We start from the raw sequence: 25,363 nt of genomic DNA on the forward strand, positions 1-25,363 counted from the left end.
TAAAATAAACGTAACACCACCAAACAGGTCAGTTATATGATGAGTCGTGCCTCCTGTTTGTCCACTTGGCTTGCTGCAGCACATGGGTGCTGCCCCTAATTCCCAGAACAAACCTACTTGCTATGCGCAGGCACTAATTTACCTCCCTCCTATACAGGAAACAAGAAGTGATCAGCGAGCATTAAACAACAGAAATAAAAACGCGCCCACTTATGGTTTTAATGCGCACACAAAGTTTGCCAACTTGCTTGGTAAGCTTCCCTCTGAAACCCAGATGCTCATCTGATGAGGACACTAAAGATCCTAATTGGCAGGTGTAAATTACTAAATAAAATTCTCTGATAAGCAGCTGCAGACAGAAACAAGGACAGCTTCACCTGTGAATGCATCATCTACACGGAGTGTGTCAAGATACCAACTGGGACTGAGCGGTTACACAAGGGGTGGAGAAGCACACGGTGCTCAGCAAGCACTGAAACTAAGTCACTTTTCTAAGGTCATCTTAAAAGTTATTTTACACTGAGAGCCAGGGGCAGGGACAAGCTGTATTTGAAACTGTGCCCTCATAGTGCTATGCAGGTGACGGCCGAGCTTTTCAAACTCACTTGCAGATAAAACAAGAGCTCCACCCCAAGATGCCATCATCTTGGATGCACCTCCGTAAATGAAGGAAAGCTGTTTGCAGAACAGCCCAAACCAGCAGCAGGATGCTGTTCATCACGAAAAGGAGAAGTCCATTTTGAAAAAGCATTCTCCCTAAACAGCTTCCTTGTCCATGCAAAACTCAAGATGACAGTCATCACTCACATCACCCATTTTGCCCATCCAACACCAGCTTACGCTCGTCTTCCACTGCTACCACGCTGGGACTGCACAGCACTCCTCAGCACCTTCTTCCCACGGCCTTGCTTTTCTCTGATTCACGCTTGGCTGGCGCCCCTACCATCAGCAGAGGCGCAGGTTTGGACCTGAGGCTTGGAAATGGGCTGCAGGACTCTGCATGCCAGCCCCACGGCCCTGCCAGAGAGCACGTACCAGCAGCAGGAGGATAGTGACAGCTGGCCTGAGCGGTCAGCAAGGAGCTGAGAGCACCTGGCCATGTTTTGGGTGGAAATAGAGACAGGCACCCGGCCCCTCTGCAGATCGGAGTTGTGTGTTGTGTCAGGGAGACTGGCCACAGGTAGCTACGTGGCCAAGGTAACTAACTCCTCAAGGCTGGAAAAGAAATTTGCTGCCAGTTTTTGAACGGGCTAACAAGGCATCTGATGCTCTCCACAGATGCTGCAGCGACCAAATGACGTCCCCTAGAGGTGCAGGGTTACAGCTGAAAAGTCTCATGGTTTCTGCGACTTTTTGAGCTATTAACAGCACATAACCAGCCTAAAGTCATCAGTTTTGCCTCAAATTAAGGCTTCTCCACATGGACAGAAAGCAGGGACAAAGGGATCACCCCTTAGCAAACCTAAATGCTCCTGCAGCAAGCACGCAAGGGAAGTGCGGCAAAAACACAGGCAGTGAAAAGATGTGCTACGCGCCCGCATAAAAGGCGGCCACCACACCTCCTCCCAAGCTGCAAAGAACTCAGAGCACCTTTTTACTCATTTCTTTACTTTGAGGGAGTTCCCAATTATTTTTGGCCAAGTTGACAGCAGATGTCAAAGGAGCAAGCAAAAAAGACCAACAGGAAAGGAGTGAAAGGGGTAACAGTGCGTTCTGCACAGCACATTATCTCAGGACAGCTCTGCTGTCACCCCACCTATACTCATCACCTACATTTCTTGGGATGCCAGGCACGAGCACGCTGTCATAGCAGCACCAAGCCCACCAAAAGGAGGGACCAGCTGCTGCAGGATGCGCTTACCGTGACAGCTTCGCTCGGGCTTTCTTTAGGTCCGTAAGGATGGCAGCACAGCCTTACGTTAGCTGTGTGTGCTCAGAACGGTTTCACAACAGCATGATGTCTCCCAAACACCCCCAGCCTGGCAGCTTTCCTCTCAAATTGGATCTGAAGGATGAGATGCAAGAGAGGAGGTGGCCAAAGCCACCACCCTCTCAATTCCCAGCTTCACCAAGAAGGATTTTGTCTGCACTAACTACTGGGACTTGACATCGGCTCACAGAGACTCAGGTATTGAATATAACTTATCCTAGAATTTATAATTGACATTGACTAAAACCACTTCCAAACAGACTTCAAAGCAGATGGTTTACGGTCACCTTAGACACAGAGACACCACAGCCCCTTACAGAAGCAGCCGTGAGCATCAATTTCCCTGTACTTCCACCTCCTAGATACAGCAAAGAGACAGAGAGGTTCCCCTCGGTTGTCTCTCGTTAATCAACACTAACAATTCAGAGAAACCCCTGCTCCCTTGCAACACCTCACTGCTCCAGTTAGGGAAGTGCTCTTCTAATAACTGGGCCACTGCTATTTTTACAATCTACTCGAACTACAAAAGCAAGAATCAGCGTGCTTTGTGCAGTTCTTTCCAGCAGCAAGAAAGACGCTTCCCAGGCAGCGTAAGTGTGTCAGGTGTGAGTGCTGGGCACACTGCTCCCATCCAGCACAGCAATTACACTGAAAGGAAGGTAAATAATACGTATTAAATGACACAAAACCTGTACTTGAAATCTCCAAAAGGACCTTTTCGGGAGTTGGACGTTAAGACAACTGAAGAGCTCTCCCCCTGTTTTGCCCCTCAGTCCTTCTCCTGTTTTCATCAAAAATGCTGCAGATCGTAAGCCATTTCCTCACCATCTAACATGGAGAAGTCTGTAGTGATTACACAGCAGGGTTGCAGCATAAGGTAGAGGGATAGACAGATTTCTCAAATATGTCTTTCTTTTTAAAAGCACTTCTTTATACAAAGCAAGCAACGATTCTGCTTTGCAGATACTCTCTAAAAAGGAAGTTGTAAGCATGTACAAGGCTTAAAAGGAGATGCATAAAGGCTTGTGGTTACTGGCCCAAGAGCAACAGTGATCTTAACACTGAACATCTCAGCTGCCTCAAACTGGGCTTTGCTTCACTCTGCCTGCTCCAGAGCAAGGAAAAGGCTGGCAAGCGAGGTCATGGAAGCAAGAGCCCTTCATTCATGGCTACTCATAAAACCCAAAGCTCATAATGGTTTCCATTATTGCTGAAAAGCAAGCTCATAAACACACCCAGAGCAAGAGTGGAAGTCTTATATACGGGCTGCTTTTCTCTTAAAGGTCAGGCAGATGTCACGGTGTTTTGGAGGCTCAGAACAGCTCCACCAGGAACAGTAAGTTCCAATAAAAGAATTCCTCACCTATGTCAGCACCCTGCCTTTTGGCAAAGCCATTGTTGGACTCCCATGACTGAGCTTTTCCACTAATCTCCTTTTCTTCCCGGATCGCCCATCACTGTGTTCTGCCCCAGGAAGGTCAACAGCAAGCTGCTTGCCTGAGCAAAACAGGGTAAAAACCTGGACCTCTCATCAGCACTTACGCCAAACTTAGTGTTTGTGAATAGCTACCAAAAAGCAGCACTATCACCCATCTTAACACAAACCAGAAGTCTGAATGAGAGCCCCAACAAGCCCTTCTACCCTAATCTTCTTCCAGTAACTAGGTATCGTGGGAGCACAATAAATAATACCCATTATTTCCTCTGAAGAGCACGACTTTTATTCCTAGTCCCACCTAGTTTTATTCTGAACTTTCTAGCTTGACTGTATTGCATCATGATTTACTATTACAAGCTGTTTCCTGCCCTGCCATTCTATTTAAGTAAATCGCTCTGCCTGTCATGCTTTCTACTTTTTTTCGCCTGCCATTTATTTGCACGTCTCAATTGGTATCTGACCTTTGAATCCACCACTTGCTTTTTTTCTGAGTAACTTTACTACACTGCTGCGCAGAACCCAGCATCCTCAAAGGTTTTTGCAGAAAGGATAGTCCTTTCGCTTGAAATACGATGCCACTTCAGGAAAACTAATATTGTTTGAGGTTTGCTTAAAAAAAAGTTTGTCAAACCACAGAGTAAAAATTAAAGAGAATACAAAAAGCATTACAGAGTTCTTTGGTCCCTGCTGTGTTACTCAGATCAACTGCAGCACACAAGACACTTTATTGTATTAAGAAACCATCTTGAACAGTTCTCTATGTCTATACTACAGATAAGAAGATTCCATCAAAAAATGAAACCTCAGTTTCTTTTCAAAGGCTTTTCTAAAGCGCTGTTGGAGAAGTCCTTACAGAAGTGCTCAAAATGTTGAGTTTCAGACAGCAAAACTGGGGGAGTTACCCATCAGAAACTGCTTTGGATGCCACATACTCACCGAGTTTGGGTAGTTCAGATAGCAGATCTGACAAGGCATATCCTGGGCTGATGACCTTGTGTTCATCTGGCGCGTTCGAGACTTTTTACTGGGATTAATTACATGACACTCTGCAAAGAGCTTCTCCAAGTTGCCATCGAAGTACCTGCATGACACACAGAAGAAAATGAAAATGTAACTCCCTTCCCTTTAAGCCACTTTTCAATTTCCATTTAGCAGTTAAACGTACAAGGTTGATTTTAATACTTCAAAGAAAAAACCACCACACACATCAACTTCTTTTAACAAGCTCTTCACCAACATCACAACACTTCCCTGGCCACAGAGGTGTCTATTAGACAAATCCAGAATTGTCAGAGGTTTGGGCTTGAATTGCATATTCCTGAAAATTCAGGTACCTTCAATTCCTCAAGTAATTCATAATTCTCAAATAGATTGCTTTGCATTAAAGCTCCAAGACAGACAACTGGCACGAGAACATCTGACTTCACAGTCCAGGCCTCACGGCACCTTCCTAAGGCACAGGTTTCTCAGGTTCAGTTCTCTTTTCAGCTCCAACCTTCCATTTCTTGCTAACATTCTAATCACAAAATCATTAAGGAGGCAGCAGAAAACAGCAATCGGTCATCACACAGGAATTCACAGGTCCCTAGCTCCTCTACTTTGTGTCTTCCTCAGTGTGCTCATTTATGTGAAGTGTCTCAGAGAGGTCCTAACTCTGGTTTCAGCACTTCTCTCTCCGGGAAGCAACGCATCAGCAGGATCAGACGCCTGGTTCAGCCGATCGAGCACTTACACGTGTTCACTGATGTCCAATCAAGGCAACTGCAGGAGTGCATTTCACATGCTCCAAGCATCTCCAGAGTTTGGGAGCAACGGCTGCTGGGCAGGCATCTATGAGATCAGGCCCTTCACCCATCTCCAGGTAGAGCAGGCTGCAGCTGCACACTGAACGCCTTGCCTACATCCGTGCCTGCAAAGAGAACGCACGGCCCTCCTCTCCGGCTAAAACCCTAGCCACTGAAGTATCGGCTGCCTCCAGCCAATTCATAGATATGTTAACCAGATCCTAAGAAAATACAATTCCAGGTTTGCAGTGGTTCCAAAGGTCAGGGAAGGGAGGACATCAAATTGGTTGGAGGGGGGGGAGATGAAAGACTACTTGCTATTTCCTACTCCTCCCTTAAGGAAAAAAAGCACTGCTTTGGTTTAGTGTCTTACAGAAAGCTCTTCAGCTTGGTGCAGGGCCAGACTGGAAAGAGCCACAAGCAGGCAAGTCGGCCTCTTCCCAATACCAAGACACCACACCACGCCTTCCTGCAGCCTGCAGCAGTTGCACAGAACTAATCAAATCTGACAATTAACCAGCTAACCTTGCCTGCATGAACACCCCCCTTTCAATGTCAGTAAACAAGTCGTTCCCCTCCCTTCCTCCATCATCAAGTTAAATCCAAATAAAGTGGCACCTACCTAAGGGAAAAAAACAACAAAAACCAAGAGAACACACATTTGATCATAGCAGTCACATTTAAGAGCAGCAAATTTAGTCCCAGCAACCGTCCCTATAGCAAAGGGCACAGGCAAGACTGAAGTTAAAGGTTCTTTACAAGGCATATTTTAAACTCCTCACAGACCAGGCAAAAAGAAGTCTGCTGTCCACCAACAGATGGAAGACAACCAAGTCTTTCTGCCAGGGTGAGAATTTACCAGGTGGCTCTCAAAGATCTGGGACTAGGCACACATACATCATCTAACCAAACGGCCTCTTGCTAGAGGGGTCTTATCCTGTAGTATTCCCAGAAAGTCCCAGATCTGCAGCAGCTCTCGTACAGCTCTATCTACCAACAAGATCTGATTTAAAGGGTTAATTCTTTCTTAGAGGGAAAACCTATTTCTGAAGAGTTAAGAAAAGGTCTCCTGTCTCCCATCAGTGAATGCTCAGCTACTGCCACTCCAATCCTATGATTCCAATCCCATTGCAAACAAACACGGTATTTTGGCATTCCAGCCAAACCACCTGATTGCAATGGCTCTAAAATCATGAAAGCAACAGGGCAACGTGCCACGCAAAAATGGTTCACGGCTGTTTTATAGGCGTCTTGATGCAGTTCACATACTTTACACCTGAATTTTCAAGGCGCTGAATTTTGAACGTATTGTATTGGCGTAGTCCGGAATTGCAGCATGCACGAGGGCTTTGCTGCTGCTCTTCAATGTTAGCTCAGGGATTTGGTTTACCCAAGGTATTTTGCTAAAGTTTTCTAGATAAAAGTAACCCTGAAGGCAAGCAAGTGAATTCAGTGCAGTCCCATTATACACCGTATTTATAATGGATAATTACTAACCCTACAAAAAGTTTCCATCATTGAAACTGTTTTTACCTACAGGGTGATCAGCATAGGACATCCTCTGTCCAAAAAGAGGAGACGGAGAGTGGGGTGGGATGTTTGCAAAGAAAAGAGTTTTGAAGACAAATCTTACAACGCAACCACAAGACTGGCACTGGTGGTCAGCTCAACGCTTATGGAAATAGTGGCGATGTTTGTAACAGTGAGCTGTTTTTTTAAGTGCATAACCACATCAGGAATGCTCTAGCACTTTCATCTTTTTAGCTACATTCTTATAAGGTCTCTGAAAAAGCTACTTTGAGCTACCACACCTACTGCCCAATACCAACAAACACAGACAGAAGTTGCCAGCAGCTGCTTTTTCACCTGGAGTTGCCTGTCTCCTCTAAATACCAGCAGGACCCAACTCACAACAGCCATCTCCTTCCCAGGTTTTCCCTATTTTCCCCATTGAGGGAATGAGAGATTAACCTTACTGATGTCAAGGTAAACAGGGTACTGGGTACTCCTCCTCCACGCTGGGCCCACAGGCTGTTTGCATTTAATGCATTTGCTTTCTTTGCTGTGCCAGGATGCTCTGAGCAAGTGATTTCCACAACTATTTGCACGTACGCATCTCGGACTTAAAATGCTGCTGCAAGGGAACATGAACTCTATGAAATGCCTACGAATACCTGAAAACATACAACTGAAATAGGAACTCCAAAGTAAAGTCCAACCATGTCTCTCCAGCAGCTCCACCACTTCTTATGTCAAGGCACTTGCTGCCCATCCACAAGACTGTTCCAGCCCCTTCCATGGTTAGGGATGACTCCTAATTTCAGCCACTGCATCTTTTTTCCCACTTGTTCCAACGTCAGCACAAACCACACGCCCATAGTTCCCCCTTTGCCCTTTCTATGTTCTTCCTCTGAGGGACTGGGGGACGGATTCTGCAGCACCCCTCCTGGCACCACAGCTCAGCTCCTTGCACAACACCTCCCCACTTCCCCAACCACCCCAGCAGACCCACGCAACCACTGCTTTCCACCTCCATTCATCCTTCTCGAATCCAAGGAGGCCAAAGCAAATGCAGTCCTGGCAAGTTATCACTGCCCTCTCATACAAATTCACCTGGATTTCTCCTGCAGGTGTCCACCTAGTGCCTCCTGAGTGATGCCCACCTTTCTGCAGAGCTCCTTCATGCTAGCAGCTCCATTTTAACCTACTTGAAATCCCAGATTCTTTTCCAGCTCTGTGCTGACGAGACCCATCATGACACTTTGTACTACTTCCATCGCTAGGATCCTCCGGCTGTCTGTTTTTCCCCCATATGACGTCTGGATCTTCCTCTGAGCCAAATGCCTCCTAACAGATTTGTGCCAAGTCACTCATTAACACTTTAACAAACATTCATCCCCAAATTAATTGATAAGGGACTTATTAACACGTCCCATCTGGTGTACTACCCTGCCTTCTGAGCAAAGGGGCTCCACGCACACCCTCCTAATCCCTGTACCCATAACGCATACCCCACATTTGATATCATACAGCTGCATGCCATCATCTCTGCTGGGAAACCTGGGAGAAAAAACCTTTACTTCCATCTCCACTCCTTCGGGGCTCCAGAGTTATCCCACCCCCTTCACCCTCCGCTCCTCTCCCCACTCACCTGCAGGGCCCTGAGGTTTGCTTCCACTGCAGGTGCAGTAATCTCCTCTTTCACCTTAGCCACGTGGCAACAGTCATTTTTCAAAGGAAACTCAAAGATTCATTTTGTTCTTACTGATAGCACAGGTTCTGCACCATATCCTCACTGTAGAGTGTTCCTCTACCCTAATTTCTCATTCTCTTGGCTGTGGATGCTTTACCAAGTAACTGAGCCTGGGTTCTGACTATTCCCACACCATCCCTAGACCTCTCACTACCAAAGGGTTGCTTCTTGGTAGCTTGGTCCTCCTTTCCATCCTAGGTAGGAGCACAGCATCTTTAACACCCCTCTGTGTTAAATCCCTTACATTCCCCTCCTTCTCTCTTCACAAATTCAGTAATTCCAGCACTTAGGCCATTCCCGAAGTGTTGTGGTCTGTTCAGCAGTAGACTTTGTTCAATACAGCTGACTGTAAAACTAATAGAGCCAGTTATTGATGTTCATTCTTTTCATTACAGACCAAGATGTTTTCTCTGCCACTTTAAACTCATCAGCCACACAACAGAAATTCTTTTAAAGTTCTTCTAGAAGTTCTTCTTAGCTTACCAAAACCAAGTCCATAACAGCATCAGGTCTTGTTGGCAGAGGGATCAGGCTGTCGACTCCTTTATTTACTCAAAACAGCATCCATCTCTGCAGACACCGCTGCTGGTGACTGCCCAATAACAATTTTCTAGACATAATCAAATTCCATCCCAGGGAGTATTCAATACAAAAACCCTTTCCACTCAAAAAAAGCTCCTAGTACACACTTTGGGATATTTACTTTATTGAAAGGGTATTTGCGAATGTCAGAAAATCAGCACACTCACAGTAAAAGATACCTTCACACCAAAAAGCTGGCCATAAGCAATAATTTCTTCACCTGTTCAGCCCTGCTGAATAGTCTAAAGCACTTACACGCCCAAGAGAAAGGAGGGAGGCATGAAGGCACCTACAGCCAGGAGGGGGATCCCAAAAGCAAGGGGAAGAGGCAGCCTGGGCTAGCAGCCAAGCCACCAAGGCTGTTTGAGCATCTGTCCTCTGCTCAGAGGAACGCAGACATGCAGCCACCAAGAAGCACCTATGAGGGGCCTCAAATCTCTCTCTGTATCCCAAATCAGGCCCTTGGTTATATGCTGAATTGCTTTTCTTCAAGACAATAACATCCTTCTCTGAGACACGTGCAACACTTCAGAAGCTGGAGTATTTCCTCCACTACCCACTTCTATCCTTCAAGCCAACCCACCCCAAAACACCAATTTGGCTTTCAGAGCCAGTCAAATAATTAGTACTTCAGGAGCGGATAGGGCAGCTTTTGAACTGTGGATATTACCTCACTTGAGGTAGAATAAACACCTGTAACATATCTGCCCTCTTAGTAACTCCAGGCAATTACTCCATGACAAAGCTGTCACAGACCATAACAACCTGCGTATTAAAAACGTGCATAACAATACAACAAAGCAGAGAGGTTTGTGTGTATTAAAACATGAGAATTTTCATCTCACGAGCTCAGACCTGGTAGCACTCGGCACTTATCAGAAAAAAGCCACTTGGTTTATCTGCTTTCCTGCAGGCGAAGTCCGATCGGGCTGGCCGGCGGGTCATGCTGATTCACGATGAGCTAAGGTACGAGAGGCACTGCCTAGGTCTGTAAACACACGCCATTAAGCAACCGAGTTCGAGCTCAGACTTGGTGTGACAGCTATTACCACAAACTGCACCCAAACATTACATCTTAGCCAGCATTAAACCCATCCACACTGCAGGAGCTTCTGAATTGGAGGAGTTTGAATCAAACTTTTTGCCCGATTACAGCACGCCTCTCCACTCACCGTGGATGCTTCCCGGTCAGTCGTGTTTTTCTGCTTGGTGACAGTAGCACAATGCTGCCCTAAGATTTGCTGGAAACACACAAAGCCAAGCCAGACTCAAAAACCATCTTTATTTTGGAAGACTAACCAAGTCTAGATTTGGGCTTAATCAGCTCGTCTTTGTCTAAATAGGAAAAACTTCCAAAGCATCTATTTTAGCAAAATCCTCCACTTCGACAGAAAGACACAATCTGCAGCTAGCTCGTGACCACTCGCCTCCCACCCTCACCTTCATCTAATACTGCAGCAACCACAGAGTCTTCCTCAACCCTCTGCAATGAGCCATCCCCCAGCATCCCGCTCCTGTTTCACGCAGCTGGGTGCCAGCGGAGGGCTGCAGACGGCTTTGTTTGGTGAAGAGATGACAGAAAGCAGCAATAGCTCCTCGAGGGAAAACGTTTTAATGTTTTTCTAGTACAGCAGGGTACCTGCACCGAAACTGCAGCTCGTGTGCAATAGCTCTGCATAAGCAAGGGCCACGTATTACATTACTCACAGGGGTGATCCTATGGAATTAAGATAAGTATTTTAATGAATACGTACCCAGAGTAAATATTTACCTGTGGACTTTGTAAATATTTACACTTACTTAAAATGTTTTGGCTGCAAACTGTAAAAGCCTTTAACAATAATACCTTGCAAAGAAGTGGCTGACACCCCCCTTCAAAAAAACCCACAGGCCAACTGTTTTTTAAATGGATGGCAGCCTTAACAAGCTTTCGGTGAGAATGGGGAAAAAAAGAAGTCTTCTGAATAAATGAATGATGTTTCAGTACACTTAGGCAGAGATATCTCAAAGTGAGAAGGAGATAGCCTAGGAGAGTGAACTTTAGCCTGAAGAACCAGCACAAGAAGCTTAAACAAAAAAATGAAGGGGGAGAAGTTATACAGAAGGAACTAAGGCAGAATGCTTAACAGTTATAGTCAGTCAGACAGCCTTGAAATGACCATGCGTGGAAGTTCCTGCCTCCACCCACGGTACAGAGCTCCGGGCTGCTAACTGGTAGGGGTCCAGCTCACAGGACTACCAACTCCTGCTGCATACTGTTCCACAGAGCGCAAAGCACCCTGCTTTCTCCTGCCCTGATCATCAGGAAATGGTAATTGAGAAGAAGCTGAATGACGAAAGAACCCTACAGATGCACAGACTTCTGCCCTCACCCCTCGACCCAATCATGTCTCCTAACTCTTGGTGTAAAGACCAGCAGAGACTGCAACCACCCTAAGTCACCGTGCTGCCTTTACTGCTCCTTCTGGTCCAGCCTAATTGCTCCAAGGGCTTCTGAAGGAAACTGATTTCTCCAGGTCCTTCGTACTCTTCAACAGCAGCACTGGCATAGAAATTTTTTTTAAAGGTGCATTACCACTGCAGGTAGATTTGACCTCCACTGTAAGACAAACTAGAAAGCACCTTTACCAGCAACACCTTCCAAGAGCTAAGAGCCAAAGAAGAGAAGCAGCCATAAAACACTTTGCTCAGAGGGAGAGACAAGACTCCAGCCGTTATTTACGCGCACACCCTCCAAAGGAAAAAATTAGCACTGCAAAACAAAGACCAGGAAGGCAGATGCAGTTTACCAGCACCCCTCATCAGTCAGGATGAGTTTGGTCTCAGCAAGACTGAAGAATAATCAAGTCAGGAACATGCATGCTAGGATAAGATGTAAAAGCAACTAAATCCAAACCCAAAACAGTTGCGAGATAACAGGAATTTGTTCCTGCTTGCTTTAGTCCAGAGTCCGCAAAAATCCAGCAGCTCTACGCACTGAAGCTGAAAGGCACCCACCGCTCCAAGTGGCAACTAGCTTCCAAACCTTCTCAAATCTTGAAGGCATTATTAATATTAAACCAAGGAGTCACTCAGCCAGTAAGAGCTGCTGGAGGAGGAAACATCCAGAGCTTACACAAGAGCTTCTCCTACCACACACACTGCATTCGTCCGTTCTCACACTAATCCAGTAATAAACATTTCTTGCGGGTACGATGTGAAGTGTGGCTGCTTACCTCTCCATAAGCTTTTCTTTATCCCAGTTGAAATGGCTAAGCAGTATTCGAGTGATAGTCGCTGGATTCTGGAGGAAAAAAGAAAAAGAATAATTGAGTAAAACAGTTTACCAAGCTGATATTGTATCGTGAGGATCCCAAGCAGAGTTCTGAAAAAGCAGATAGGGAAAACAGCGTGCCTGATAACGGACTGCCTGCACAAATTCTGTCAGCCCATACTGGAAAACAGTTTGTCTTGACAGATAGAAAAAATTAACAAAAACCACAACACATCTCTAAAGCAAAACATCTACACGGGAGTACAGCTGAAGACTTCAGGAACTGGTTAGCTACTGCTGCCACAACAGATGCCCAAGCCCCAACATCTCAATGTCTCATGTGCTCATGCAGCGTGAGCCCAGGATGCCCTTCAGATGCAGGAAGGGCTCACTGTGGCATCTACCCTGCCATTTTTTCCTGCACAGTATTTGCAGAACAAGAATATTCCATATTTGTCCCAACCTCAAACCCCCAAACATTGGGCTGAAAACTCGCCCAGAAAGTAACCAGCCATAAGGTGACGATGTCCATGAAGCCTCCAGGCGATCCCAAAGCACCCCGAGGTTCAGAAGCACTATGTAATTATCCAACACAAACAAATACAGCCTGGAAAGGTCAAAAACACCACTACAAATAAAAGCCAATTTTCACTTTACTCAAGTTTTTCTTCTAGCTACGCCTGTATCTTCAGCCAAGGCTTTGGACACACGAGATGAAACCCCGTGTAGCTTCTGTTACACCCCAACACTGTGCCCTAGCTCCCTAAATCCGAGCTGTCTCGGCTCAGGCCAAGGACCATTTACATGCAACTGCAAGCGCCCTAAGAGTGAGTGCCCGTCCTCTGCCATTCGACACCAAAATGGAAGCTTGCCTGAGGGCAGATTTTCAATGGACACTCTGAAGCTGTTGAAAAGTAGAACATGAAATAGCAATGTGCTTTTCTGAGCCCGCAGGCTATAGCTACAAGTTGAAGCTGCCAGAAGCCAACACTGCTGCCCAAAGCAACAGTCCCACCCCTTCCTCACCCTCTGCTTTATTGCCTGCCTACACAGACAGCTGCATCAGCACAAGGGAGCAGGCAGGAATAAGGAGCCTGGGACAAGCGGGACAGCATCTTCCAGCAGTGACAGCATCAAAAATGTTCCCTGAAATAAAGCCCCAAAGTCAAAATTTGAGCACAAAGAACTAGTCTTGCAGTTTATGCTGTACAAAGTGATGATCCTCTCCCTCTTCAGCCTGTTCTTATTAACGCCAACATGGCTTGTTTAAGGCTAAATTAAGAAATTTTTCCAGCTTAAAAAGCCCAAGCAAAACCACTTTAAAAAGGTTAGATGATCCAGTGGAGCCCCACAAGCAGCTGTGATGGTCAGTCTGCAGCTGAAAACCCAGAAGCCAGCACTGCCAAACACTCCCTACTGTGAATACGGCCCCAGTCCCCCTCTGAACAGGTCTCACATGCGATGTGGATGTAACCTTTGAGCCGTAACCCATGCAGGAGATGCGCTAAGCCAGCACGGAGCCCCCTTTAAAAAGGAAAAAAAGTGTTTCACAGCAGCCCTGCCACCAATCAGCTCAAGTCTCCTGCACCAAATAGCCAGTACAACATTTATTTTTAAATAAATCTCTATTTCTATAGAACAAATCTTGCCCCAAACCAGGGAACCCACTAAACATACCAGCCTCATACCATGTACAGCTCTCTCCATCTAATACCTTGGGCCCACCACCCATGCCTGCGCTCCAGATCTACAAGTAAGTTTCGGGCAGCAAAGCGCGCGGCTCCCTCAGACACAAGGATCCTTCGGTCCAGCGATCTGCCAAAAGGATGCACAACAAAGCGACGTTTTCTTAACTTCTCAAGCAACAACACAGAGCTTTAAATTAACCCCAAGACTTCTGCTACAGCAACCCCCTTGGCTGCTGCATTAAGGCCTCAGGGATCACCCATCAATTGCTTTGCAGGCTAGGTGACGGATGCAGTAGCCTGAGTTTTCTCATTCAGAGGAGGCAGACAGACAAGTTCTCCCCGCTCTGGAGGGTAAGTTATGCTGTGCTAACACGGAACTCGACTGCTCTGCGGTGATTAGCGAGTGCTGCAAGGCAAATCCAGCAAACGCCGCTCACCGAAGGACGCGCGGCTGCGAAGAACAGGAGCATCTCGTTTGGGGCCTGTCCATTTTCCCAACCAAGTGCCACTGCAGGACAAGTTTCTCCTGATCAGCTGCCCCAGTGTCACACACACAAAAAAGCTGTTTTTCCACTGTGACAGCGCACAATCCAGTGTGTTATTATAGGATTACACTTCAGAGAGGAGCGCTGTTGGCGGGGTGGATTGTAATGCAAACACGCAGCTCTTGGTGGGCTTCAGCTACAGCAGGATTTGTTCAGTGGTATTTTTTAAAAAAAGGAAACACCAGCAGCACAACAAGCTCCCACCACCCATAGCTGCTTGCCCCATCCAAGATGGGGTATTTACAACTTGACCGGTTGGTCAGCGACACTGAGGATTAACACAGCCCTGCCCTTGCCCCCAGGCTGCGTGCGCAGCAACCCGTGGCACGGAGGGAGGCAGCCTGAGAGGCTTGGTTTACACAATGCCAACCACCCTTAAACACAAATGCACAAACCTCCAGCATTAAGGGCTGTTCTAATTTAAGGCTGGGCACACCTGCAAGGAGCCGGGTGACAGCTGCTCAGCGTTAACTGCTGGCACATGCACACTCCTCCCAGTTACTGGGGAGCAGCTTTGGTTGGGGTAAATCATCCGCACCTACCCCAAGGAGTTAGCTGCTGCAGAGCAGCTATGTCCTGTCACCTGCTCAGTTGCGTATGGGTTAAAATGGCACCAAAATCACCCAAAACCCTGCTTTGACACCAGTTCTGCTGCAGCCCTGCATCAGCATGGCCACTGCTAAGAGACCTCAGGCATGCTCCAGGCACCTGGGGGAATTAACTCCCAAATGATGCTGGGTTACTCAGTGCCAGTATGTTTTCTGTCCTGAAACTGGACAGGCTTCTCATTTTTCACCCAGGATTGCTGTGTGTGAGTGTCACCCCACAAAGATCACTTACGGACAGGCTACGAGGCTCTGCCAGGATTACCGCTCGGGCTCGGAGCTGCGGCCGAAGAAGCGGGCTTTTACAAAGGGTGCTTTCTGTTTACCGAGAAAAAGAAGTAAAGCAGCCAGAAACAGATGGTAAACTAGGAAAAAGCTAACACATTCAAACGTTCAATTTCCATTCAGATGTGGTTTGATGAAAGCTGAAACAGCAGATCTAATTTATAGCGGTTGCCTATTAAATTTTACATGTCGAGCCGAGGAAGATTGCCTAGAGCTCGGGGCAGCGAGCCTGTTGATATCCAGATATAAATGAAACCCGAGGAAAGCAGCCATTTTGTTGAAATTCTCAGGGCACTCTCAAAGACTCGCTGTCACAACTAGCTAGCTAACAAAACACTCAGAATAAAGCTCTGCCCACAGAGAAATGCAGGCAGTCCTGCAGCAGGGATTTTTTTTTAGGTTAACAAAGCAGCCAAGTCCCAATCTGCTTCAAACAGATTCCACTCGACTACTGCTTCTCAGCGGAGATATTTACGTTTACTGTTCTCAGCTACGTTGTCATCTTTGGACACACTGATGCAAGCAGGAGACACAGGGATGGGAAACCCTACAAAGGTTCAGAAATCAGATCTGGACTTCTCCAAAGAAGCATCACAAACTGAAATAAAACTCCCTGATTTAGCAGAACGTGAGGAACTGGAAGCTTGGTCACGAATACCTGAGTTAAATTCTTTTTGCCACCAAAAGAAAAGAACAAACTGGAAGGAGGAACATGGATGCCTGTAAATGCTATAAATGAATTATGAATCGAAGATTATTAGGACATTAGCTTAAATCAGAATTTCCAAGCAGCATAATTTGCTGAATGACAGTTTGCAGCACTTGATCCATTCATGTTTTCATCCGTCAAGACGAGCTGCACAGTTAATTCTTGCAGTTATTACAGACAAAAGCATACTTCAGACTTCAGCTTCTCAGCACATGCTGAGAGTAAGCTGCTGTTCCAATTTGAGCATCCACTGCAGATAAAAACCATTTAACAACAACTCGTCTTAAACTGCGTTCTCCAGAAAAATTCTCTCACCTCCCTGAGACCTGGTATTGATAAATTCTTCATTTTGTTCCCTCCCATTTCACGGCTTTGCTTGCGTTTTGTTTTTTAATCATGGCAGCTTTGGCATTTCAACAGTTTTCATCCTAACTGCAGCATCTATTTCCCATTAGCAGTGGCTTTCTCAGACTCTGTGCATCGATATGAATTTGATACTGCTTCCAGGGCAGTCTTCTATGAACCTGCTTTGGCACACAGAGCAGACGCTCCAGAAACACTGGCTTCACCCAAGCCCCGCACACCTATGAATGGTTTGAGCCTCAGCAGCATCCACAGCTATTTTCCACGGGCACATAAACGCCACAAGACCGTATTTTAAACTCCCTGGCTGAAGGAAACCAACTGGCTTCAGGGCAGATGGTTGAGGGCAAAGACTTGTGCTTGAAGGTGACACATGACACCCGCAGGTGAAAAAGCAGAGGGCTGCCAAAAAGAGTTCAAAACTACACCTATTTGGAACAATCAAGTTTGTTTGGAGCATTTGCTCAAAAAAAAAAAAAAAAACCAACCAACGTGTTCCAGTAAGGAGGCAGCATGTCACGCCACCGCTGTAAATATTTAATCAGCCAAAACCACAGCGTTTGCCAACAGAGGAGCACCAAGTGGAAACTCCAGCTGCCCTCCAAGCACGTGCAGGATCGAACGGCACCAAAGCTTCCTGCTGCCACATCGCTGCGCACACCATGGAAAGAAGCAGAAACAAACCAAAATAACCAACGTGACACGTCTTATGTTAGCAGCTGGAGTGAGAGCCACCTCCCCATGAAAAAGTTTGACGGATTTCTTGATAAATTAAGGAGATTTCTGGCTTGCCTTAGCTGTAGCTCTCATGATGGCCAGGATCAGCATTGGATGCGCCACACGCTTCTCCCCACTGCCCTGCGGGTGACCATAGGCTGGCGTGCCCCAACCCGAGTCACATCTGATGGGCACAAGCGGGCAATAGTCGGTTGCATTAATGCCACCACCGAGCAGGAGCAGCACAACCCAATAAGCCTTCATTTCAAACCTGACCTGGTTTACACCGAGCCCGCTTTCTCAAGGACAAGAGCTCACTCTCCATCTCCAGGCCGGGGGCAGCCAAGAAAGCACACCGGGCACCAAACCGCTGCTTCCTCGGTCCGGCAATAACAGAGCAAATGCCGGCAGCGAGTCCTGCAATAACCAGGTCACCAACTGTTGCTAACACCACGGCTCTTCATCTGTGCATCTCCCAGTCCCGTGCAGGTAACCGTAGACATAAACAGAGTTGGAAGCATTTTAGATAAGCTTTTAGCCAGAATCACGTTACAGTAACGCTGTTATCAGGTCTGCATTGTTTTACACGTGTGCCAAGCGACCTTTGTTTGTGAAGATCCATTCACATCTATTCTTGCAGGAGACAATTACAGGAAATCTTACAAACACGAACCCCTTTTCTAGCAGCTTAATAAAATCCTCAGGAACAGATGAGGGGAGATGAGACATAAGTGTTGAGCACCTCCAAGACCTGATCTCCTGAAGGGCTTACCTTCAAACTTACTAGTTTTTAACAACACCAACCAAGAGCTCCGAGAAGACCCTAGAAGACTTTAGTGTAACCCAGTATTGCCTGGCTCGATTACATACAGACCGTGAGTGCTGCTGTGAGATGATGAGGACAGCAGCTAAAGCTATCAGCCCACCACTGCCCATCCACAATCTCCACCTCTGCCATCCCCTGAGGCCAGGAGGATTACTCGGAGGTGCCTTTCTGCCTTGTGCCATCTCATGGTTTGTAGGGCCAGGTCAACAAACACACGTGAACCAGAGAGCTCAGCTTCCAAAGCCTGTTAGAAATAAGAAAAGAAATCGGCACTATTTATCTCTATGCACCCACTGAGGACATGGGCTTTGCATCCTGCAACCGCACTGAAGCGATCCTCTCAAATTATCCAGCTCCAAATCACTCAAATTTCCATTTTTCCTGCATTTCCAGGCAACTCAGCTCGAAGACAGGCTACCTCCCTGCAACACCGCCCAGCACTGCTGTCCTCTGGCTGGTACCTACTGCAACTTCCCCCAACACATACAGCAGCTTCAGCTTGCATCCTGATCATCTCCTCAGCTTCCCACATCTTACTTGATCTCAATCAATCGCCCTTCACACATCATCTCTGATTTTGAAAATTAAGTCTTCCAGAATTATTGAATTAGTAACATTACACATTGGCACCAAATGACAGCTTGATATGAAGATTTCAGCTTGTAGTAACCTATTTATCTGCACTTTACTGATTGGTTCTAGCTGATGAACATACACTCTTTTAGCAGAGGAAGATAATAAAAAGCAACTTTGGAGAAAACTTTATTACTCCACTTAATTGGTTCAAGAGACAAAACCGAAGCAGTCAGCTGCTTCACATTTTCTCCAAGCCTTTTGGAAAGTTTTCAGGTTAATGATTAAGAGCCACAACAAAGATCCATTGTCTAACAAAGCTTTTAAATCAAAAAAATCCTCAAGCAACAACTCCGGGATGAATTAGCAAATTCGGAAATGCAAGAACTGCATTCACACTGCAATACTTCCAAATAAAAGAAGAGCAGATGGGTTTGCCATGCTTCGGTGTTCTGGGCAGTTCTGGCTCTCTGATGGCTGCAGAAGCTCCACCACCAACTGACACAGATTTAAAACCACATGTGGGATACGACCAGGGAAGCTGTTTTTAAGTGCTTCACCTGCATTTGCTTCTATACCAGGTTTGATAATAGGATATGGGAAGATGTCAGCCCCTATTTCACACATTTTGTATGAAGAACATTTTGGCTTCTACTACCTTTCACTAGAGCTTTTGGGTGTAAAGGTGACCCTTCCCCAAAGGCAGCATCACACCCAGTATTTTGCTCCTTCTGGGGTCTCCCATCACAAGAACTCTCAACATGTGAGCAAACACTCAGCAGATCTGTGCAAGCAACAAGCCATGTCTACAGCTTCCGGAGTTGCCGCCAAGCGACTGTAGCTGACATAATGAGAGAGAACCGGAGTGAGAGCACACGGGTGCCGAGTGTGTTTCAGAATGGGTTTGTTCAACCCATTGCCTCCCACTCACAAATTTGCAAAGACTTGCCTTAAAAGAGTAGGAGAAGGTGATGGCATCATTTCCATATAATTCGTTCAGTTTACTATTTTGGTGGCTCCTTAAAGTCTCCCATTGCCGAGGAAGAAAACAGCACACGGCGCAGCAGCTGAGCTGTAGAAAGGGTGATTTTAAGCACCCCATACATGACCCAAAAATAGTTCTGGCAATCCTGAATGCAAACGACCCGCAGGTTCATCCAGGCAGAGGTCAGGTCTTCAGTGATCACCACTTTCCCCCTCAGGCCAAACCTTCAGCCAACATCTCGTGCCTCACAGCACTGCTGCTGTTAGGATGAGAAATCAATGAAACAAACAGATGGTTATTCGGAAAAAGCACTCAGAGCCCTCTGGTTCCCAAATCACCAACAAGGTGCAGTCCCTTTCCCTGCTCATCCATCATGTATCACTACAAGCACTGTCCCCAAGGTGTATTTCGGCCCCATTCCCTCCTGCTGTTACACAGAACTGCTCTTCCAGACCTCCAGGCTCCAATTTTTCCTCTTCTGTCCCCTATGAACCTGCACTATAAAGCTTCTCACCCCACTCCACTTCGTTTTGACCCACCAGTTGCTGCACCGTTCATGTAAATGTACTGCAAATGGATCCAATTGTGCCAAATACGGAGGAAGAGTGTTGGTTTTCTCTAGACCACAAGCACCTCAATAGCAGAAAGCAGCAGCAATCGATACGTTTAGTCCCACAGCCTAGAAGAGATGCAAGGTTATGGGTTCAATTCTTGTCTCAAACCAGTAAGACAATTCACTAGTGCGGAGCTTGAAGGGAAGTGAACAATATTGATTCAAGAGGAATACAAAAGCTTATTTTGCCACAGAAAGAAATGACCCTGAATGACAGCAGCGGAATTTAGTGAGGGGGCAATGGGTACCGCAACCCCTCAGCTCTGCAACAAGACTGCAAAAAGCAGCATTTTTAGAAGAAACACTCTGAGAATGGAAAAAGCCCTCCTGAACCCTTTCCAGTGCCTGTGCAACAACAGTACCTTTGACTGGAAGAACAAACAGGACAGTGACCAGGCAGAGCAGTAAAACGGGCTCTTCAGAACCTGCTTTGGAGCAGCTGCATCCCACTGCTACCAGAAGCGGCTCTGAAAGTATTTATTTTGGCAGCAACACAAGCTCGTGCAACTGCTGACCTCTCTGTGATGGGAGCACGACTGCCTGCACAGCTACAAGTGAAGCAGACGAAGGAACTGACCCGGGGGAAGGGGTTTCCTGGTTTATTTTAACCCAGACCAGTTCCGGGACCAAGATCACAGCGAGGCCAGACAGCTGAGTTCGCACAACTTGGACAGGAGGGTCTTGTTCCCAAGACGTTTTTCTGTTTGGGAGATCGGTCTGCCCAGAGCCATGTGCCAGACATGTCTAAGCGGGGTTCTCCTGCCAGATCTTCTGGTCCTGAAGGCTTGAAAGCTTATCAAGGTACAATTTGATGCACATTACTGCAGAGGTCCCGCTCTTCTCCTGCATCATCCCATGAGCAACCTAAGCATCCATCCCAGAAAGCATCATCCCGAAAGCTCATTTCTCAGCCAGAAGGTGAAAGCAACGGCTTGCCATCCTCTCTCCAGAAGCCACCTTACTGCGAGACAGACCTTGATGGAGGTGCCTGCTGAGAGGACCTAACCCTACTTTCATTACAGAGTCCACTTTAAAAAAAAATAAACAAACTTTTATTAGTCAAGGTTGGAAAGACTACAGAAGTGGCACAGGTCAGGCGAGTGACTTCATCAAGTGGATAAAGGGGAAGCAACCCAAAGCAGCACATTGGGGTTTGGGGGGGAAATGCTGTCTTCTCTGGGTGCCCACCTCAACTTCGGAACAAATTGCTGCTGGGAAAGCCCAGATCTGCCCATGGCACCCACAGAGCCTGGCCTGTGTGCAGGGAGAAGGTGGTAAAGGAATAAAGCTGAAGAGGGAACATTGCTGTACAAATGCTTTTTCCTTTAAATCATTTTACAGAAGTGTGAGGTATCGCAAAAAAAGCTGTCCCTGCTTCTTTTTCCTCCCTCAAACGTGTATCAGAACATTAATTTTGCTCTTTCACCACAGTCAGCATTGTGCCTTGCCAGATTCTGGTCCAGAGCCAGTTTCACCCACAGGACTTTACCCATTTCATAGGCTCAATACATCCCGGTAGGAACCTGGCACTCTTCCTCCCCATCAGGTAGCAAAGCCGCTGCTCTGCCAGCTTTGCAAGGTCCAGCAGCTCATCGAACGTAAGGAGCAGGCTGCCTCGACCCTGGTCAGCAATAGCTGGGCCTTCTCCGTGGGTTTTGCATGCCCTTGGGTAACACAACTTCACTTTTGCTGCTTAAGCACCTGGTTAAACCACTCCAGCACTCAACAGGCAGTTCTGCTGCCTCAGAAGGATGCTGCTAGCAGATCTGTGAAGAACTCAGAAACTGGACTTCACCCCAGAAAGAAATCAGTACAGCACCAGTCGTACAACCACACACAATGGTTATGAAACCCTTTTTTTATGTCAGTTTTACAAAACAAGAACATTCCACGTGTTCTTCTCAAAGAAACCAACCCATCACTTCATTCCCAAAGATCTGCTACTCTGCGTTGAAAACCTACACGCTAGAACAGAACTGAATCTGACTGAAAAATGTCTATCCCAAGATGTACCTGCACCAAAGTCCTTCCTGGAGGAGTATCCTACAGTATTTTTGTGATGTCAAAAGACTGGATTTTTTGGGGAGAAAAAAAAAATCCATTGAAGAAGTAACAATACCATGGCATACTTAAAGTGTGTAGTAGAAGTCAGGCAGAGGGGATGAGGACATTTTTCTGACACCCATCGCAGCGACACGCACACCGGGAAGGGCAAATTCCTGACAACTTGTGCTTGTTTTCCCGTAGACAATTTCTATAGCAGGTCTGCCTGTAGGCTCAAACGTGTGCCAAGAAAACAATAACAACTAATTGATTTTCTGGATTAAGCGTTGCAAACTTTCTGGAAAAAGTCTCTGGTATCTCCAACTGCCCTCTTCCTAGTCTCAACAGTTCTTCAAGATGATAATTATTAAAGAACGAGTGAGCTGCCTTCAGACAGTCTGCAAGCAGAGGATCAGAACCCAGGAATATTCAGCCCAAATACATCTCAAACTGTTGGGGAATCTGTCTCCCACCTGCTTTTACCAGGAAACAATGGGGAACACCTACACCATCACGTCATGCTCACACACAAAGACAGATGAGAGGTTTATCACAGAAGAAAGATAACCCAACCAAATGGCAGCCTGCCTTGAGCCAACTGCCTTCGTGTTGACTCCTCAAAAATCAATCGTTTCCATAGATACCCTGGTTTACCCTGAGCACACCTTCACCCCAAATGATGCTGCTGGCACAAACATGTGGTCCTCCTGTCCCGGCAGTTGGTGCAGCGCTTGGTTACACGGCGCTTTGCTCTTCTGAGAGGAAATTTGAACAAAAGGACGGGCTAACTCCTATAGCAAAAGGCAGAGCTCCTGGGCTCAGAGGTGCTTGCAGGGGGAAATGCTCACTGCTCCAACATCTCAAAGTACCACACCTGTGCAGCCCGTGCCCTGAATCCAGGCTTCCACTTCAGAACATTGCAATTAACATTTTCCAACAGAGAAGGCACACAGGGAGTAGAAAACGGTACGGCAAAGTAACTTCTTCAATGAGCAGCATTCAAGTAGCACTCAAAAATCAATCAGTTAAAAATCTACCACGAAAGCTAAACAAATCCCACCCCAATACAAAACCACCTCTCACTCAGTGGCCAGGTTAACTCGAATAAGTTTTGAGACAGGGTCACAGGTGGTATGCAGCCGCTAAGCCTGTCAGAGACAACGTGACTGATGACACACACAGACTCAGCAGAAGAATGTTTAGCCAGCGGCACTTCACAAGCTAATTTTTATGGAGAAATCCTTAACGTCCTCCCATCTTATCTTTCTTCCCCAGGTCCGGGTTTGGTGAGCATCCAAAAGCTCCGTATCTCTCTCCTCCAGCCCTTATTGCTTCCAATGGTGTCCCTTGCTCAATGCAGCACATACGTTTACTCGGTGCTGCACGCGTGGGCAGAGAGAAGCCTTCGCCGCACACCAGAACAGCAACACGCACCGTAATTCTCGAGCAGAAACACTGCTTGGGCTGACTTCAGTTCCTCGTGTTGCTGCTGCTGCCACCTTCTCATTTCCAGCCCTCACCATGCGTTACCTCTGCTGCAGCCTGCAGAAAGACGGACAGTCTCGCCGAACTGCGACGCGAAACAGGAAGAACGTAACCCTCTGAAATATCTGCTGGCCAAATGTGGTTTTGCACACACGCGATGTCACCTTGACGAGCAAGTCTCCCCTAGCAGGGCCTACAACTCTCAAGTCGCACAAAAACACAAGTTTAGTGATCTTAGTGCTTTTCAACCTGATAGGCCCAGGAAGTCACTGCCGGTGCATCTTGGGGACGTAATCTTTGGCAACGTTCTCACCTTGGCAAAAGCCCCAGAGCAGATGTGGTTACAGCATATATCACTTCCCCCCACAGAAAAGAAGCTCTACCTGCAAAAGCACTATTTTCTGGCAGAAGCTGCATCTGCACCAGGAAAACCTGCCAGCATCCTTTCCCCAACAAGCCTCTTCTAGCTCAGACCACTTCTTACTGATGACTTTGCAGTTTACTTACCACACTATGCTCATTTAGTTGTACTTGGTTTTATAGCCAGCAAAACAGAGCCCCAGCAACGTCCCATTTTATGAGCCAAAACTTCCACTGGAGAGGTGATTTTGCCTGTTTACACCTCAAAACCTTCCTCCACAGAAGCCACCAGTGAAGAAAGGATATTCTGGAGGCACAGAGTTTGGCAATTCCTCTGTTTGTGCTCATTCACACCCTTGAACAAGGCACAGTCACACCTGTAACTGCAGCCTCCAACTGCTGCACATCTCCAACACCCTCCCTCCAGATAATTCCCATACCAGCCACCCCAAAAAGCAACGTGGGTCTCTGCACGACGATCTCCTCCGAGAAGCATCCTCTGTTAGCACCACGATTGCAAGCCTGCTGAAGGGTCCCTAAGGAACACGGCAAAACCTGGCAGCAACAGCGCCAGCCCTGCACGCTCCCATAAGCTACCTACAAAGCACCCACGAGAACTCCTCCAAGCCACGCTGCTGTTAAAAAACAGCACTTATTGCGTCTCAAAACTGTCCTTATCATTCACGTGCAGAACACACATCATCCCAGCCAAAAATGTCAACACCAGAGACAGAAGGCTCGATCCCAAACAGTGACCCCCAAAGAGGATTAACAGAAAGGCAGATGAGATTCAGAAATTAAGGCAGCAGGCCAAGAAGCATGTTTTTTTTTTTTTTTTTAAAACCAATTTCCCAAAATTTATACCAGTTTCTATATAGTTTTCAAACCCATTTGCAATACACAGCACTGATTTCCCAACTGGAAGTAAATTATCTCATTGCTTAAATGCAATATTTTAAGACCTTATCAAGTTATACTTAATCTTAACTGTCATAGCTAACTACACTCGCCTTTATGATCAGCTATCTCTGTCCAACACAAAAATATCTTCAGGTGTTCATTTCACCTCTTAGCAATACAAATAAGGAAGCTTCAAACGCATCACTTTATCAAATAAGATAAAGCTGAGCATGAGAAGGGTTGTCAGAGCACATGCTAACGCATACATAAAATATGTATGAAATTGAAGAATAAACCCAAGTTGCTCAGAGAGCCTTTCAAGTCATCACAGAAGTATTGCTAATTACCCAAACAAGGATGTCAGACATGTTTGTTCATCAGATCTTCATAGTAATTAGAAATTGTTACTTAATCTTCTGTGTGCAC

The 25,363-nt window shown here is 46.5% G+C and overlaps 1 protein-coding gene across 2 annotated transcripts in view; it reads right to left on the bottom strand.

Moving 5' to 3' along the window:
- Positions 1 to 25,363, bottom strand: part of ARIH1 (ariadne RBR E3 ubiquitin protein ligase 1) — a 55,749-nt gene that overhangs the window by 21,468 nt on the left and 8,918 nt on the right. For both annotated transcript variants that reach the window (XM_040569388.1, XM_040569389.1), the window contains exons 2-3: positions 12,203 to 12,270; positions 4,305 to 4,449 (exon numbers count right to left, since the gene is read on the bottom strand). In XM_040569388.1, coding sequence (XP_040425322.1) covers positions 4,305 to 4,449; positions 12,203 to 12,270 — 213 coding nt within the window. The remainder of the gene's footprint in view (positions 1 to 4,304; positions 4,450 to 12,202; positions 12,271 to 25,363) is intronic.

Source organism: Cygnus olor, chromosome 11 (genome assembly GCF_009769625.2).
Source record: "Cygnus olor isolate bCygOlo1 chromosome 11, bCygOlo1.pri.v2, whole genome shotgun sequence".
NCBI classification, from domain to species: domain Eukaryota; kingdom Metazoa; phylum Chordata; class Aves; order Anseriformes; family Anatidae; genus Cygnus; species Cygnus olor.